General features: G+C 37.5%; 1 protein-coding gene across 1 annotated transcript in view; it reads right to left on the bottom strand.

Annotated features, from left to right (window-relative positions):
- Positions 1-13,074, bottom strand: part of UBR5 (ubiquitin protein ligase E3 component n-recognin 5) — a 50,114-nt gene that overhangs the window by 23,565 nt on the left and 13,475 nt on the right. The window contains exons 2-19 of the mRNA XM_072413240.1: positions 13,015-13,059; positions 11,406-11,487; positions 11,242-11,318; positions 9,135-9,254; positions 8,612-8,801; positions 7,956-8,115; positions 7,571-7,720; positions 6,131-6,342; positions 5,485-5,601; positions 5,278-5,388; positions 4,853-5,007; positions 3,771-3,888; positions 3,251-3,435; positions 2,668-2,777; positions 2,237-2,349; positions 1,939-2,082; positions 1,269-1,380; positions 29-183 (exon numbers count right to left, since the gene is read on the bottom strand). Coding sequence (XP_072269341.1) covers positions 29-183; positions 1,269-1,380; positions 1,939-2,082; positions 2,237-2,349; positions 2,668-2,777; positions 3,251-3,435; positions 3,771-3,888; positions 4,853-5,007; positions 5,278-5,388; positions 5,485-5,601; positions 6,131-6,342; positions 7,571-7,720; positions 7,956-8,115; positions 8,612-8,801; positions 9,135-9,254; positions 11,242-11,318; positions 11,406-11,487; positions 13,015-13,059 — 2,356 coding nt within the window. The remainder of the gene's footprint in view (positions 1-28; positions 184-1,268; positions 1,381-1,938; positions 2,083-2,236; positions 2,350-2,667; positions 2,778-3,250; positions 3,436-3,770; positions 3,889-4,852; positions 5,008-5,277; positions 5,389-5,484; positions 5,602-6,130; positions 6,343-7,570; positions 7,721-7,955; positions 8,116-8,611; positions 8,802-9,134; positions 9,255-11,241; positions 11,319-11,405; positions 11,488-13,014; positions 13,060-13,074) is intronic.

Here is a 13,074-nt window from a genome sequence, read left to right as displayed (position 1 = left end):
AAATATATATATATGGTAATGTACGAACCTGTCCAGCAGTGAATATAGCCACATTTCTCTCATTCTGACCCAGAAAAGCAATGCTGCTGGTTGGGAAATTGTTCTCTTGTTCAGCTTTCCCAGTGGCAAGGTCGAAAATACAGTAGCGGACCCATGTTCCAGTCTTCAAAACAGCATGAACCCCTGAAGACAGATGTAAAGACAGTTTCAAGATTACTCCATCACAACTACCATTTCTGACAACCACTTAGATAGCATCAATGTGTACCTCAAGCCAAAAGGTTTTTTTTAGTGTTGGGTAGTGTGAAAGGTTTAAAAATCCCTTTGGGCTTCAAGGCTAGCTGGGTTCAGTGAAAATTGGCTGAAAGATCTCTTCCAAGAACGTCTGGCTTTTGCTGGCCAGACAAACAGCAAAGGATTTTCCTTTTTTTTAACAATCTAATTACCAATCAATAAGTTAATGCTCAAAGTGCTGAACAAAACACTTACAAAAACATGTTTACAGAAGCCATTTCTTTTTAGCCTAACCTAAGGTAGCCTCTCAATAGTATTATCCCTAAAGAACTCTTTAAATAATTTTTAGGGAACCCCTTTCAAAAGAGATGATCAATTAATAAAAAAGTTTTGGGTGGTCAGTGTGGATAGAACAGTCCGCCTCTGCCAACTCGCTCAAGGGACACTTAGAGAGACCCCAAGATTCTATGGAACCCTGGTTGAGAAACACTTAAGCTACGTACACACGTCAGATTTTTATCACCCGATAATCGGCATCGGCCAATTATCGGGCGAAAATCTGCCGTGTGTACAGTCGGTGTCGTCCATCGTCCGAACGACCGTCCTGCTGGATCCACGGACGATGGACGACAACCGATCCTAATGAAAGGGAAGGGGAGAGCGCACAGCAGGGTGCCGCTCCGTCATTCTCCCCCTCCCCTCTCCATAGAGCAAGAACGGTGCTGTATGTACAGCATCGTTCATGCATCGTGCAGTCCCTTGTCGTTGGAAAGGATCGTGAAAGATCCTTTCCAATGACAAAAATTGCAAGTGTGTACGCAGCTTTAGACATTGGACATGATAAAACACAGTTAAAAAAGTGATCTTTTTGCACATCAAGCTAAAACTAATGAACGGTTAAAGACTTGGGAGAGCATCAACTGCTTTCTTAGTGTTCATCCTGCTTAGTGCACCCCAATACCAATATAGGGTAATATATATAAAAAAAAAAACAAAAAAAAAAAACACCTTGCTAGTGCCTAGCAATAAAATACCTTTGGAATCCACGTTCACAGCCAGAATTTCAGTTTTTTCAGGAATACATAACTTCTTGGGTGTCCTCTGGAAACAGTCAGGGACCTTGGGTGTTCCACCTGTCTTCACCACCTACAATAGTTTCAAAGGTGCAAAACTTGTTATCCCACTATAAATTTCAAACGTTGTAGTTCTTACTCACTTATTGCAAATGTAGGAAAGTGTATGATATAAATATTTATATACACACACTATCAAAATAAAAAATATATTATACACACACACACAGTTCAATATACACAGTAAATTATTCCCAGGGTTACAATAGGAAAAGGGTTTAGCACTCAACCCAAGAAGGATACAAATTTAAAAAGACTATTTCTGTGTTTTTTTTTTGTTTTTTTTACTCATAAGTAAACAATGAGGAAAAAGGGTTTAAGAAATTACCACTAAGGATTGGATAACAATGCATGATAAACAGCCTTTCACACATCTATGAGGGGTCCATTTAAAAATGTTTTCATCCACAACTAACAATCAACTGGAAAAGGTGTAAAACCTGGCCAAACGTTGTGTAAATCTTGGGAATATTATTAAACCACTTAATAACATTTTAAAGAATAGCAAATATCTTACTTATAAAATGTCATTTTAAATTAAAGTTATGGCCAAACTAGGAGTGCCACCTACCTGAAGTTCATCTATTCTCAAGAGTCGACAATCTTGAAGAAGTGAAGATGGGTCAGGATCACAGCCAGGAGTGCACTGGTTGCTGGTACTATTCGATGTGCCGGGGAACTTCACAGCCACATAAGCACCATCCACCTTCAATACCTAGAAATAAAAAGGTGATAACATTTAAAGCCTTTTACGAACACCCTTACAAAATTAATAGGATAAATATTTAACTGAAACACAATGTAAGAAATAAAGATCCAAAAAAAAATGTACAACACATGGACAAACATAAGAAAACAAAAATGCAAACCTTGCCCACAGGGACATTTTTGACATCTTCAACGAAGACCACCTCTCTGAGGGACCACTGCTCTTCATTAACCTTCTCCTCCTCCTTTGGAGCTGGTGTGGATCTTCTACGTTCTAAAAGATCAAATATTAAACACAATATGAAAAACAGTCAGATTTAAGACAATTGCAGCTGTTTTTTACTTAATAATGAGAAATGTTTTTTTTCCCTATTTGGCAAGTGAACTGCCACTGTTCAATTCTATAGTGAATAGGATTTGTAAAACTATATAAAGTAGTATGGCTGGCAGCATACAGTCAGCAATATAGTACGGCAGGCAAGATACAGTCACTGGATGTAACCTACTACAAAGAAAAACAAGATTGAAGATAACAGACAGTAGCAAAATAGCATTAAGCAAGCAAACCATGACCACTCTACACTGGACTTACTGTAAGGCATTGAAGCACTGCTAGCAATGGAAGAGGCATCACTACAGGTAGATGCTGGAGATGGAGGGGGTCCCATTTCTGTCTTAACAGGTTCTTGCTTGCTTTCAGGCCTTAAAAAAATAAATAAATATGAACATAAGCTTTACTCACAATTCATTTACAACACTAGGATACAAAAAGCTAAATGGAAAACTTTTTTCTCTTTTTTTTCTTTCATCTTGGGCGACAAAGTCTAGTATTTGGACAGAGCAGAAAACTTGTGCTTGCAATTTATCTGCCTTGATGTCCTACTTTTCTAACTAAAGACCCTTAGAACCTAAAGAAACCCTATACTATGTAAGTTACTGACGCAGAGGAAATTATAAAGCAGGTAAACAGTATACTTGTTTCAGGTCACTGACTCGAAGCGATTATATTACCATGAAAGCTAGCAAATACCTAAAGGAGACGCGAGCAACAACAAACTTTTCTCTTTGTTAAAACATTTTTTAATGACAAGTTTTTTAATGTAAGAAACAAATTACTTTGCTTAGCAAAGACTGGCACCTCAGTCAATGTAGTGTGTTGTTAACAGTGAACTCACTTGGCTTCTGTGGTCTTGCTTGACTTTTCCATGTTTTTTAGGCTCTCCGGAGATCTAAGCTGGAAGCGGCAGCTGTCATTCATATTCCACACAGATTCCATTAGGACACCAACTTTTGGGATTCCAGCACTAATAGAAAATGCCACCGCTCCAGCATGATATAGGGGGTTATTTCTTAAGCAAACCTGCCAAACACAACACACTAAGGTTAGATCTAGACATCGGCGAACACATATTTCATTATAATAATTATATAATAATTATTATAATTATTATAATAATAATAATAATATATATAATTCATTATAATAATTCGCACTTTTAGCAATCCAAAGCATTTATTACTGCTAAATAAATTTCACTAGAAAATACAATTATTCTCCACAGCAGACAAGCACAAGACAACTTGTGTATATGTGTAATATGTACAGATTACCATAGACAGTCTTTTTAACTTTTAGGGAAACATAGAATAGTAACAATATTGACTGACATTAACACATCTCAAAAGTGTTCTCACCTGGGTACCAACTGTAATATTTGGCATTGAAGAAATTCCAGCACTTGACTTGGGTTTTTTATTTTTCGCTCTTGCTTTTTCAAGCATTTTCTTCCTCTGACTGAAAGGTACAACTCCCCTAGTTGAAAAAAAAAAGTTTGGCATATTTCACAATGAAAAATAACAAAAGCACAAATGTGGCAGAAAGGACAGCGGGCATAATAACATACGGACACGTCTAAGATCTGGTCATATCTCCACTTCAAGATATTCTCATAACAACTTAACATGGGACTATAGGCAAAAAATGCAAACAGGTAGCTTCTATTATTGCAGAAGGGACAGGTAATGTCAAGTCTTCAATAAAATATACCTGCTTGTTTGCAATCTTCTGTTCAATGCACACTTAGCTGTGCATGCACAGATCCGTGTACAATCCCAGAATAATTAGCTGCAAAGAATGAACTACCTTCAGTGTGAATGAGTAGGAGTTACATCATTCTGACCTGGCCAATCATGATGGCCAAAGAAAAAGGCTGAAATGAAAGAGTGGATCATGAAGAAGGAAAAGAGTAGGCAGAGAATGGAATGTATATAGAACATTGGGAGAATAGGCAAATAAATAATAGCATAGCAAGGACCTGAGAGAAAGATGAAAAAAATGTTATACAAAAGGTGGAGGTGGATAAGAGCTGCAGATTATCTTAGTAGGAAGTTGATCAAAGATATAGGACCTTTAACTGCTTTCTTCTAAGATGACAGTAATTAAGAGGTGTTAACGGGCACCAATAAGCAAACAATATGTGATCTGTAGGTAGACTGATTTGGAACAGATATGTAGGTGCTTTCTTGGATTTTTTTTCCTAGGGAGATGGGAAAGAAAATTAAATCCTCTTTATTGCACATGGGGATGGAATCTCCAGTGTGCTGTGAACAGATGAAAAGAGATGAGAATCATGAGGTGTGAACAGCTAGTTGGTGCTCTTCAGTTTGTTTTTGCCAAGTGCAACTAGCAAATCTTTAGCCTTCATTTAATTTTATTTCTTTTTTCTGTGTTCTTTGAAACTGAATCCATAATGCAAAGTTTGCAATAGTCTACTCACCACCAATAGAGATTATTTTCCAGTTGGGCACAGGTGTAAAGTGCACAGCAATGAAGGGACACAATCTTCTCTCCCTGTAGTTCAGGGAATACTTGAGCTGTGTGTTCTAATTTTGAAGCTACAGAACTGAGAGTCTCATCAACCCAGGTGGCAACCTAAAAAAAGGTCACAGTAAAAAATCAAAAAGTTGTACAAAAGGCAAATTTCCTTGCATTGTTCAGCTTTTTTGCTTGGGTGTGAATGTACCCCATATAATCTTCCTTTCATACTACACTGTAGTGCATGGGTTTAAAGCAGACTCATAGTGGAGAAAAAAAATTGTTCTTTCTAAATCCAAAAGTATGGGTTTTAAACACACAAGAGCACAAGCACTTAACAAGGAAGGAATACCCAAAAATACATAAATAAAAAAGTGTGCTTCAAACCTTGTTGCTTTCTGTAGCGACAGTTGCTCGGATGCTATTTGCAGAAAGAAGGACAATTTTTTCATTGGTCAGACCTAGAAAACTTGTCCTAGGATGATGAATCAAGGAGTTCTGCAGAAAATATAAAATGTGCCATTATAAGCAAATTTGTAGACAAATAGTGCAAGGCAAGAAAACATACTTAAATGCTAGCAAAACACAACATACCTGTGGGTTCCTGTACGGCTCGGACTCTAGCCACTTCCATTGGTAAAGTTCTCCTTTGCTGCTTACTGCAACAAGTTCAGAGTAAAGCGCCCCAATGGCAATGAATTTAGTCCCATCCTACAGAGAAAAATATACATATGTTTGTAAATAAAACTTCTGTAGAATCCTACTAAGCAAATAAAAAATTTTTTTTTTTTTTTATGGACACTTAGTAAATGAACATATAACTAAAACTAAAGTTATAATAAACTGCTTGGAGTCCTCATATATCACTAACCATCTCACACTTTTAGAAACCCATTTTAACCAGTTTCTGCACAAGCATCCTCTATCTATGCAGAAAAGATAAATACTACAGCAGGGACTCTCACAGGAAAGGAATTTTTAAGTCTATTGCATTAAAAAAGATTTTTGGAAAGGAATAACTTATCGAGTGATACTAATTTCCATAGTCAACTATTTAAATATAAATATTAAAGACTATCTACGACACAGCCCTGCTCTAAACTAAAGTATCAAATATTCAAAATTATTTCTATTACACCAATACAGTCAGTTTATAGAAGGCCTGACAAACAAGAATGTTTTTTGACAAAATCACTCACAATCACCTATCTGTTTCAGACATACTAAAAGTGCAAATTACCTTTTCTGGCCACCATTGCAAGTCTTCTCCCAGTGACACTGGACTCAGTATTGGAGTGTTCTTCTTGTCCAAACTGGGCTCTCCTTCTTTACTTGTGGAGCCCCGTTCGTTATCAAAGGAGGCCCCATCAAGCCACCGCCTCTCACGCAAGCGTAAAACTGACTCACGTTCACGCAACAGCTCAGAGTCTCTTTCTAAGGGAAGAAGGAGAACTGGTATGCAATTGGGTCACACCAGTGGGATAAAAGTAAGCCAATCTCTATTTAAGACCCTTCTTATCTAGCAGTAAGTAAAGCTTATGTATGCTCTACAGAAATGATCTCCACTGCTACCATTTCCAGGGTCAAACTTAAGCTTGAAATTATGGGCTTTGATTGAACTATGGGTTTAGAGAGAGCATGGCTTAGTCCTAAATGGAATGTTTAATGCAAAGCTAAGTTATCAGTTATAATAACCAAAAAAATATTAATACACTCATTTACATGTATGAACACTTAATGGACCAGTTATATGAAATAAATAGAAAGTAATAGAAATTATAATAAATAAAGAGTACTTTAACTTACATCCATATTCACCTTAAAATATATCTAAAGCCCAAACTCCGACTATTCCTGGGGATAACTCAAAAATTTGTCTTCTTTATTTTTGTTTTTTTAACATTAAACTAACAATCCACCAGGAGACACATGATACCTTAGCCTGAAATCAGAAAGCTAGCAGAAGATAGCAAGTATCATCCTAAATGAGTAACGTGTTAAAATGTACATTTTGGTTTTCTGACCTAGAACAGTGAATATTCTGTGAGCTGGTAAAGCAAGACAGTATTGTCAATAACTGGGCACATGTGGCAATTGCCCAAAAATATACCAATATTTGCAGCTAACAATGTCAAAAGTATTTTAAATATGGCATTGTAGAGGGAGGAAAAAAAACACAATACACTCTAATTGCGCAATATTTTGAATCTGTGCAATCAAAATAAGTCATCTGCATGAGGCTACGTACACACATCAGATGATTCTTTTCCGATAATAGCCTCAGGACTAGTATCCGACTAGAATCTGATGTGTGTACAGCGTTCCTCCGACGTCATTTATGGATCCATGAGCGCTGCTGCTCCCTCGCTCTTCCCCTCCCCTCTGCATAGAGCAGAATGGTACTGTATGTACAGCGCTCGTTCAGTCTTTTGTTCTTGGAAAGGATTGCGACGACAATTTTTGAACGTGTGTACGTAGTCTAAGGCTACATTTCAAATACTTATAATAATTCCTACAGGCAATAAGTACTTATAGTATAACTGGTCCATTAAAGAGTTCTGGGGCTGCTGAAAAGTCCCACTCTTACTTTTACGTACTAGGTCACCGATATCACAAGGGAATGCTACAGTCCAGAACATAACATGGCTAATTTCTAAGAAAACAAAAGGCACAAAATTACCTCTAGATGAGCCTATCCTGGAAAGTGAAGAGCGCCGAAAGGATGGATAACCAAAGTAGCTAATATCTTCTGAAAACATAGCATCAGCATCAATTATGACACTTGGGTGAGCAGAATGAATGTCAGCATCCAGCAGTGACATAAGATCCTCTATAAACACAAGGATCACAAGCCGTCATTAACGTACATGAAAACAGAATGCCATGATATATCACACTACAGTCATGAACATCCTCCGTCTGCACACACAAAAGCAATAACAGTGTTAACAGAAGGAGGTTTTGTTTCTTCGTTTTACTGCCTATTCTGAAATTAAAAATTATGCTTCCAGAAATAACACCACCTCCTAAGGCACTGCACTTGGGCCAAGCTATCCAGCACTAACCTCCAGGTAAGTAAGATTCACTGGCAGTATCATCCCCATCATCTCCATCCTCGTCATCTCGGCTCAAGAGATTATTTACAGCCAAATTCACATCAAGGTTTGTTCTCTGGAGTTCTCTAATAATTACACTTCTAGACTTTCCTTGAAGGACGACTTGCGCCTGTGAGTCAGAGACAGACAGAGGTTTAAAAAAGCGTAGGGAGCGAGTTACAGTCAGTTGTAAAACAAAAAACAAAAATATTGTACAAAACCAGACAAAAGACAACACTGAGGGTACATCAAGATAAAACTAATTTGAGCATAAGATAGGTTGAGTATCCTATTGGAAAAGGCTTCAAACGACTTGATTAAAGATATAAGGAATAAAAGTTTTCTTAGAAGTAGAAAGTTTCACATTTACTGACCAACTACAATGTCTAGAAACAAGTGTTGGAATATTGTTAACATATGCTGGACTTCCTTTATTAGGCGTAAAGCATACAAAGGTTAATAAAAGTCTAAACTTTCGGACTAGTCATTTCATTGCTTTAATAAATTATTAAAATAAAAATAAAAAATGTATTTAAGTAATAGGAGGAAAGAAAAAAAAAAAAAAACACATCACTAGGACAAAGACAAAAAAATAAATGCACGCATCATACAAGTATTGTATATACCTGCGATATAAGTTCCTCTGGTATCACTGAAGCTGGAATTACAGGCTGTGGCTGACTACCAAGAAGACCAGAACCCCTGTCTCGTCCTGTGCGAATAACTCGTGTCTGTCTTCTAGAATCTCGAGCCCCAGCTGATGAGCGACCAGAAGATCCGCCACCGCTTCCACCTACTCCAGAGCTCCATCGACTACTAGCAAAATGGATGCAAACAATGGATTTGAGTTCATCACACTAATATGAAGTTCTATGAAGAAAGACTTCTACAATTTCAGATTTAAAAACAAGAAAAGAAATCTTCACATTTAACCATAGGCATAAGTATAACAGAATTCACTTTGTGGAGATCCACTGATACAGCATAAGCTCTGCAAATACAGAATGGGTAAGCCATTAGTGGCTCACACTTTCTGACAGCTGTAAATGTTCAGGGGGTCTCTCAATACTCCTCTATATTTACACCGTAGATGGAAGTTTAGCTACTTGGAATGAAAACATCTTCAGCCTTATCCCTATTAGAACTTACCCAAGGGTGTTGCCTGCCAGTCTGCCCAGAGTCTCAGAACCAGACAAAAACCAGGGAGAGTCACTAGTCCTGCCTGGCCTGGATGTCCTTCCTGCCCCTGAGCCACTGTTCAACTTTGAACTGAAAACAAAAGAGGGCATATCAGTCAAAAAATGTAAAGGAAGAAAGAAAAGCCACCACCATCTGGGTTGTAAATTTAGGCCTGGAACTTCAGCTATAAATGCTCAAGGACTTAGTCTGGCAACACACAAGCCTAAGCAACACCCTTGGGATCTTTGTGGTGACAGTTTCCTAATGACACAAGCTACTTACCAAGAATGATGATATAAGAACTGCTTATAAAAGCAGCGTATAACACCATGACCTGCACTAATTTGGTGTTTCTGGGGTAATTTTTTTTTTTTGTAAAGAGTCCCAAGACTGTGGAGTGATGTTGCTATTAAGTCCAGTTTAGAAAGTGTGCAATACAATTTAGAGCAATTTTCAAATACATTGGCCGAACACTATTAAGCGCAATTTATAATGCTATCATTCACAATTTGAATAGGGATATTTACATAAGCTATAAGTTAATGGTAAAAAGACTATTGGTGACCACTTTTAGGAAAACATATGTTTTAATAAATGTACATATCACAAAAATTAACTACCTTCCTCCACCCCAAAATGTACACTTATACTGGACAACCATAGCCTGCAGGAGTCCTTAAGTGCCAGCCTTGTAGAACCTCAAACTTCTATGGAGCCATCTACCAAACAGCTCTCATGGAGGTCTATGGGTAAAATATATTATCAAGAACCACTGAAGATTCCTGCAAGCCACAATCTTCTAATCCAGGTAAATAAACATTCAGGAGTGGGGTATTTTAGATCAAGAAGATATAGAAACAAAAAGATTTATAAAAAATGTACACTAATCAGTTAGGAATTGCAATTAGAAAAAAAGATGAGAAACAAAGAAGGGTGAACCAACTTAAGAAAATTATATATAGAGGGAAATAACAGCAATTAGGCAGGGAAATTGATCACCTCTAAAAAGTAGTGCAACAGAAGTCTAAATCCAAATAATAAAGGAAGAAAAGGATTATCAGTTTTTTGTTTGAATAGTCTCTTTTTTCACTCAAGTAATTTATTTGTAATACCTAGAAATCACCAACATCTAATCCAGTCTGTCAAAATAAGGACTGCAGATCACATAATAAATATATGCCTTTGCAAAAACAGGGCATGAAAAGGTTTTTTCTCGGGCTGTAAAGCAGACACAAATCCCTCATTCCCATTTTGTTGTGATACGTATCATAACTTTACATATACTACAGATCATATCTTGTAACGTTGTGTTGCTGGAGAATATTTACACATGTGAACACTTTGTCAAATGATTTTAAAGTAATGAAGACTCTAAAGAGATATACTCTGTCCTTTGCATGCCAAGATGAAAATAAATAAACCTAAATGGCTATAAAACAGACTACAGTAATCCTACTTCTACTGTATTAGATCTATTTATTTAATCTAATAAATGGTTAGTTATACTTACCTGTTAGCAGCTCCATTGTACCACCAGCTGCTGGTATTAGACCACAGCCATGGCAGCTGCCACAGTCTCTTTAAGAAGGCAGGAATGGCATTTAGACGAAGTGACCAATTGATTGGCTTCACCTAAATGTCACCCTTCAACGAAGACTACATATTTCACCTAAAAACTAAAAATACCCATAGGTAATGACCCACATGCAGATCTGGAGTTCAAAGTTTGATTTATTGTGCTGCATACTAGCTTTAGGTCAATTATTCAGAAGATAGAAAAGTTGAAAGACCAGAATGACAGCCAGCATATTTAGAAGGAAGTTAATTTTATGAATCATGGCCCCTGCACATGGGAAATAGAGGTGTCTCTGCACAAATCACAACACAAGTTATTTTGTTGTGCAGTAGCTAATAGGTTTGTTGGAGCTTCTGCTCAATAACTATGCTTCATAGTGACTTGCATGTCAATTGTCCCACAGCTTGTGTTTACTACTAATGTATTACAGAAGACCTCTCTAATATCCCATGTACATAGGTTCTTAAATACAAAATATCATCTGCTTTAATTCAATCTTACCCATCATTATTCTCTGGTTTACTCAGTTCCAGTCTGTCTGGTTGTACAAGGAATCCAATTCTGCAAACTCTTCCATCCTAATAAGAAATATGGTATTACATTTAAAATAAATTTGTATAAAATGCACCAAAAAAGAATAAAACAGAAATAAACCAACAGGGTACCTCCAAGAGGAAAGCAGCATGATTCGGTCCAACCACACACTGTTTTATAGTCGTCTGCTCCAGTACATTCAGTGGGGGGTGACTGTATAAAAGAAATATACATTCATGACTCAACTGAAAATTCACAGGTCTAGACCTTCACAATGGATCCAAATCAATAAATCAGCTAAATGCCAACTATAACAAGGTCATTCAATCGGTGCACGTAAGACATAACATGCAAACAAGTCAGCACTTATATGCAGCAAAGATGACCCCAGGTACAAATTCCAGCTAAGTCTTAAATGCAGGCAGACATCCAAACTATGGCAGTGCTTAACCCAGAATTTTTTTTAAGCTGGGCGGGAAGAAATTGTATGCAGGTAGCAGCACCTGTATTGTGACCAAACACTTCAGTAACCACCCAAAAACAGCCGGGTGGGTGCTAAAAAGTGCCGGGTGGTGCACCCAGCTAAAAGGGCCTGGGGAGAACCCTGTATGGACATTTATACCTATGGGCTAAGCTCACTAAACAATCAATCAATTTACGTTCAGTTTATGGATGGTCACAGCTGACATGTTTTCATGCTCAATAGTGTCCTCTATGGGCTAGTTAGTTGGGCTCTGCCTAAAATGAATTGGTGCCCAGATCAAGCACACCAAAGTATTTATATACACTGAACAAGCAGTAAAAGCAATATGTGCCCATTCAACCCTGGATCTATAAGCACTGTGAAAAAAGATTCAAAATTGTGTTCTTTTGCACCAAAATCTAGCAGGCTGTCAAGACCCATAACCTATTTATAATTTGTTAAACTATACTCCAGAGCCTTTTGAGAATGTTGAGCGATACCTTATCATTAATCAAATAAAAGCCAAGTTAGAGTTTAATTTACCCATCCTATACTTCTGTGCTCATTCACCCTAATACCAACAAAGTCCTTGCAGCATGTAAAGCTATCCATTTCGTACACCATCTCCTTCTTTACCATAAAGCCCCAACCAGCCTCTGATGGTTCAGTGACCATCTTTACTATCTGCTTTCAAGCCAACCAAAAGGATAAACTGGTATTCAGCATGGGTGTCTAGAGGCTGGTTGGGGCTTCATGGAAGAGGAGGTAAGAAAAATCAGGATGTGTGGGAAAAATTGATAGTCCATCCTCTGATGGAATTTTCATTAGCCTTAGGGTGAGTGAGCACATAAATACAGGATAGAAAAACAAAACCATAACTTAGCTTTTTTTTTTTTGAACAAGGATATGGAAAAGCACCATTCCCCATCCCTGCTCATGATAAAACCACTTAGCTGACTAACACCGTCCTCATTCTCTAGCTGGTTGTCACTTCTCTTTGCCTGACGTAGATGACAGAAGCACACCAACCCTGACTGAACAATATCTCACCCAATGGACAATCCTGGGTCACATACAACCATCCCCATGGATCTTCAGGTTGACTGAAATTCCTACCTAAAATCCCCCTACCCTTGACAGACATCTTTTCTCATTTCTCCGAGGCTGGTAGGCATCCCTACCTATGGATCACCCCCCTCCACCTTAATTAGGGTTAGGCAATGGTCATACACAATTTTATTATCTCAAATGACTCAAAATAAAATTAATTCACTTACCTGCTTAAGTTATATTTATTTAGCTTCTCTGAAACTTCTCTTAACCTGTAAAAAAAAAAA

This window comes from Pyxicephalus adspersus, chromosome 5 (assembly GCF_032062135.1).
Source record: "Pyxicephalus adspersus chromosome 5, UCB_Pads_2.0, whole genome shotgun sequence".
NCBI lineage: Eukaryota > Metazoa > Chordata > Amphibia > Anura > Pyxicephalidae > Pyxicephalus > Pyxicephalus adspersus.
Note: the sequence above shows the minus strand (reverse complement) of the source record. Positions and strands in the feature narration are given on the sequence as shown.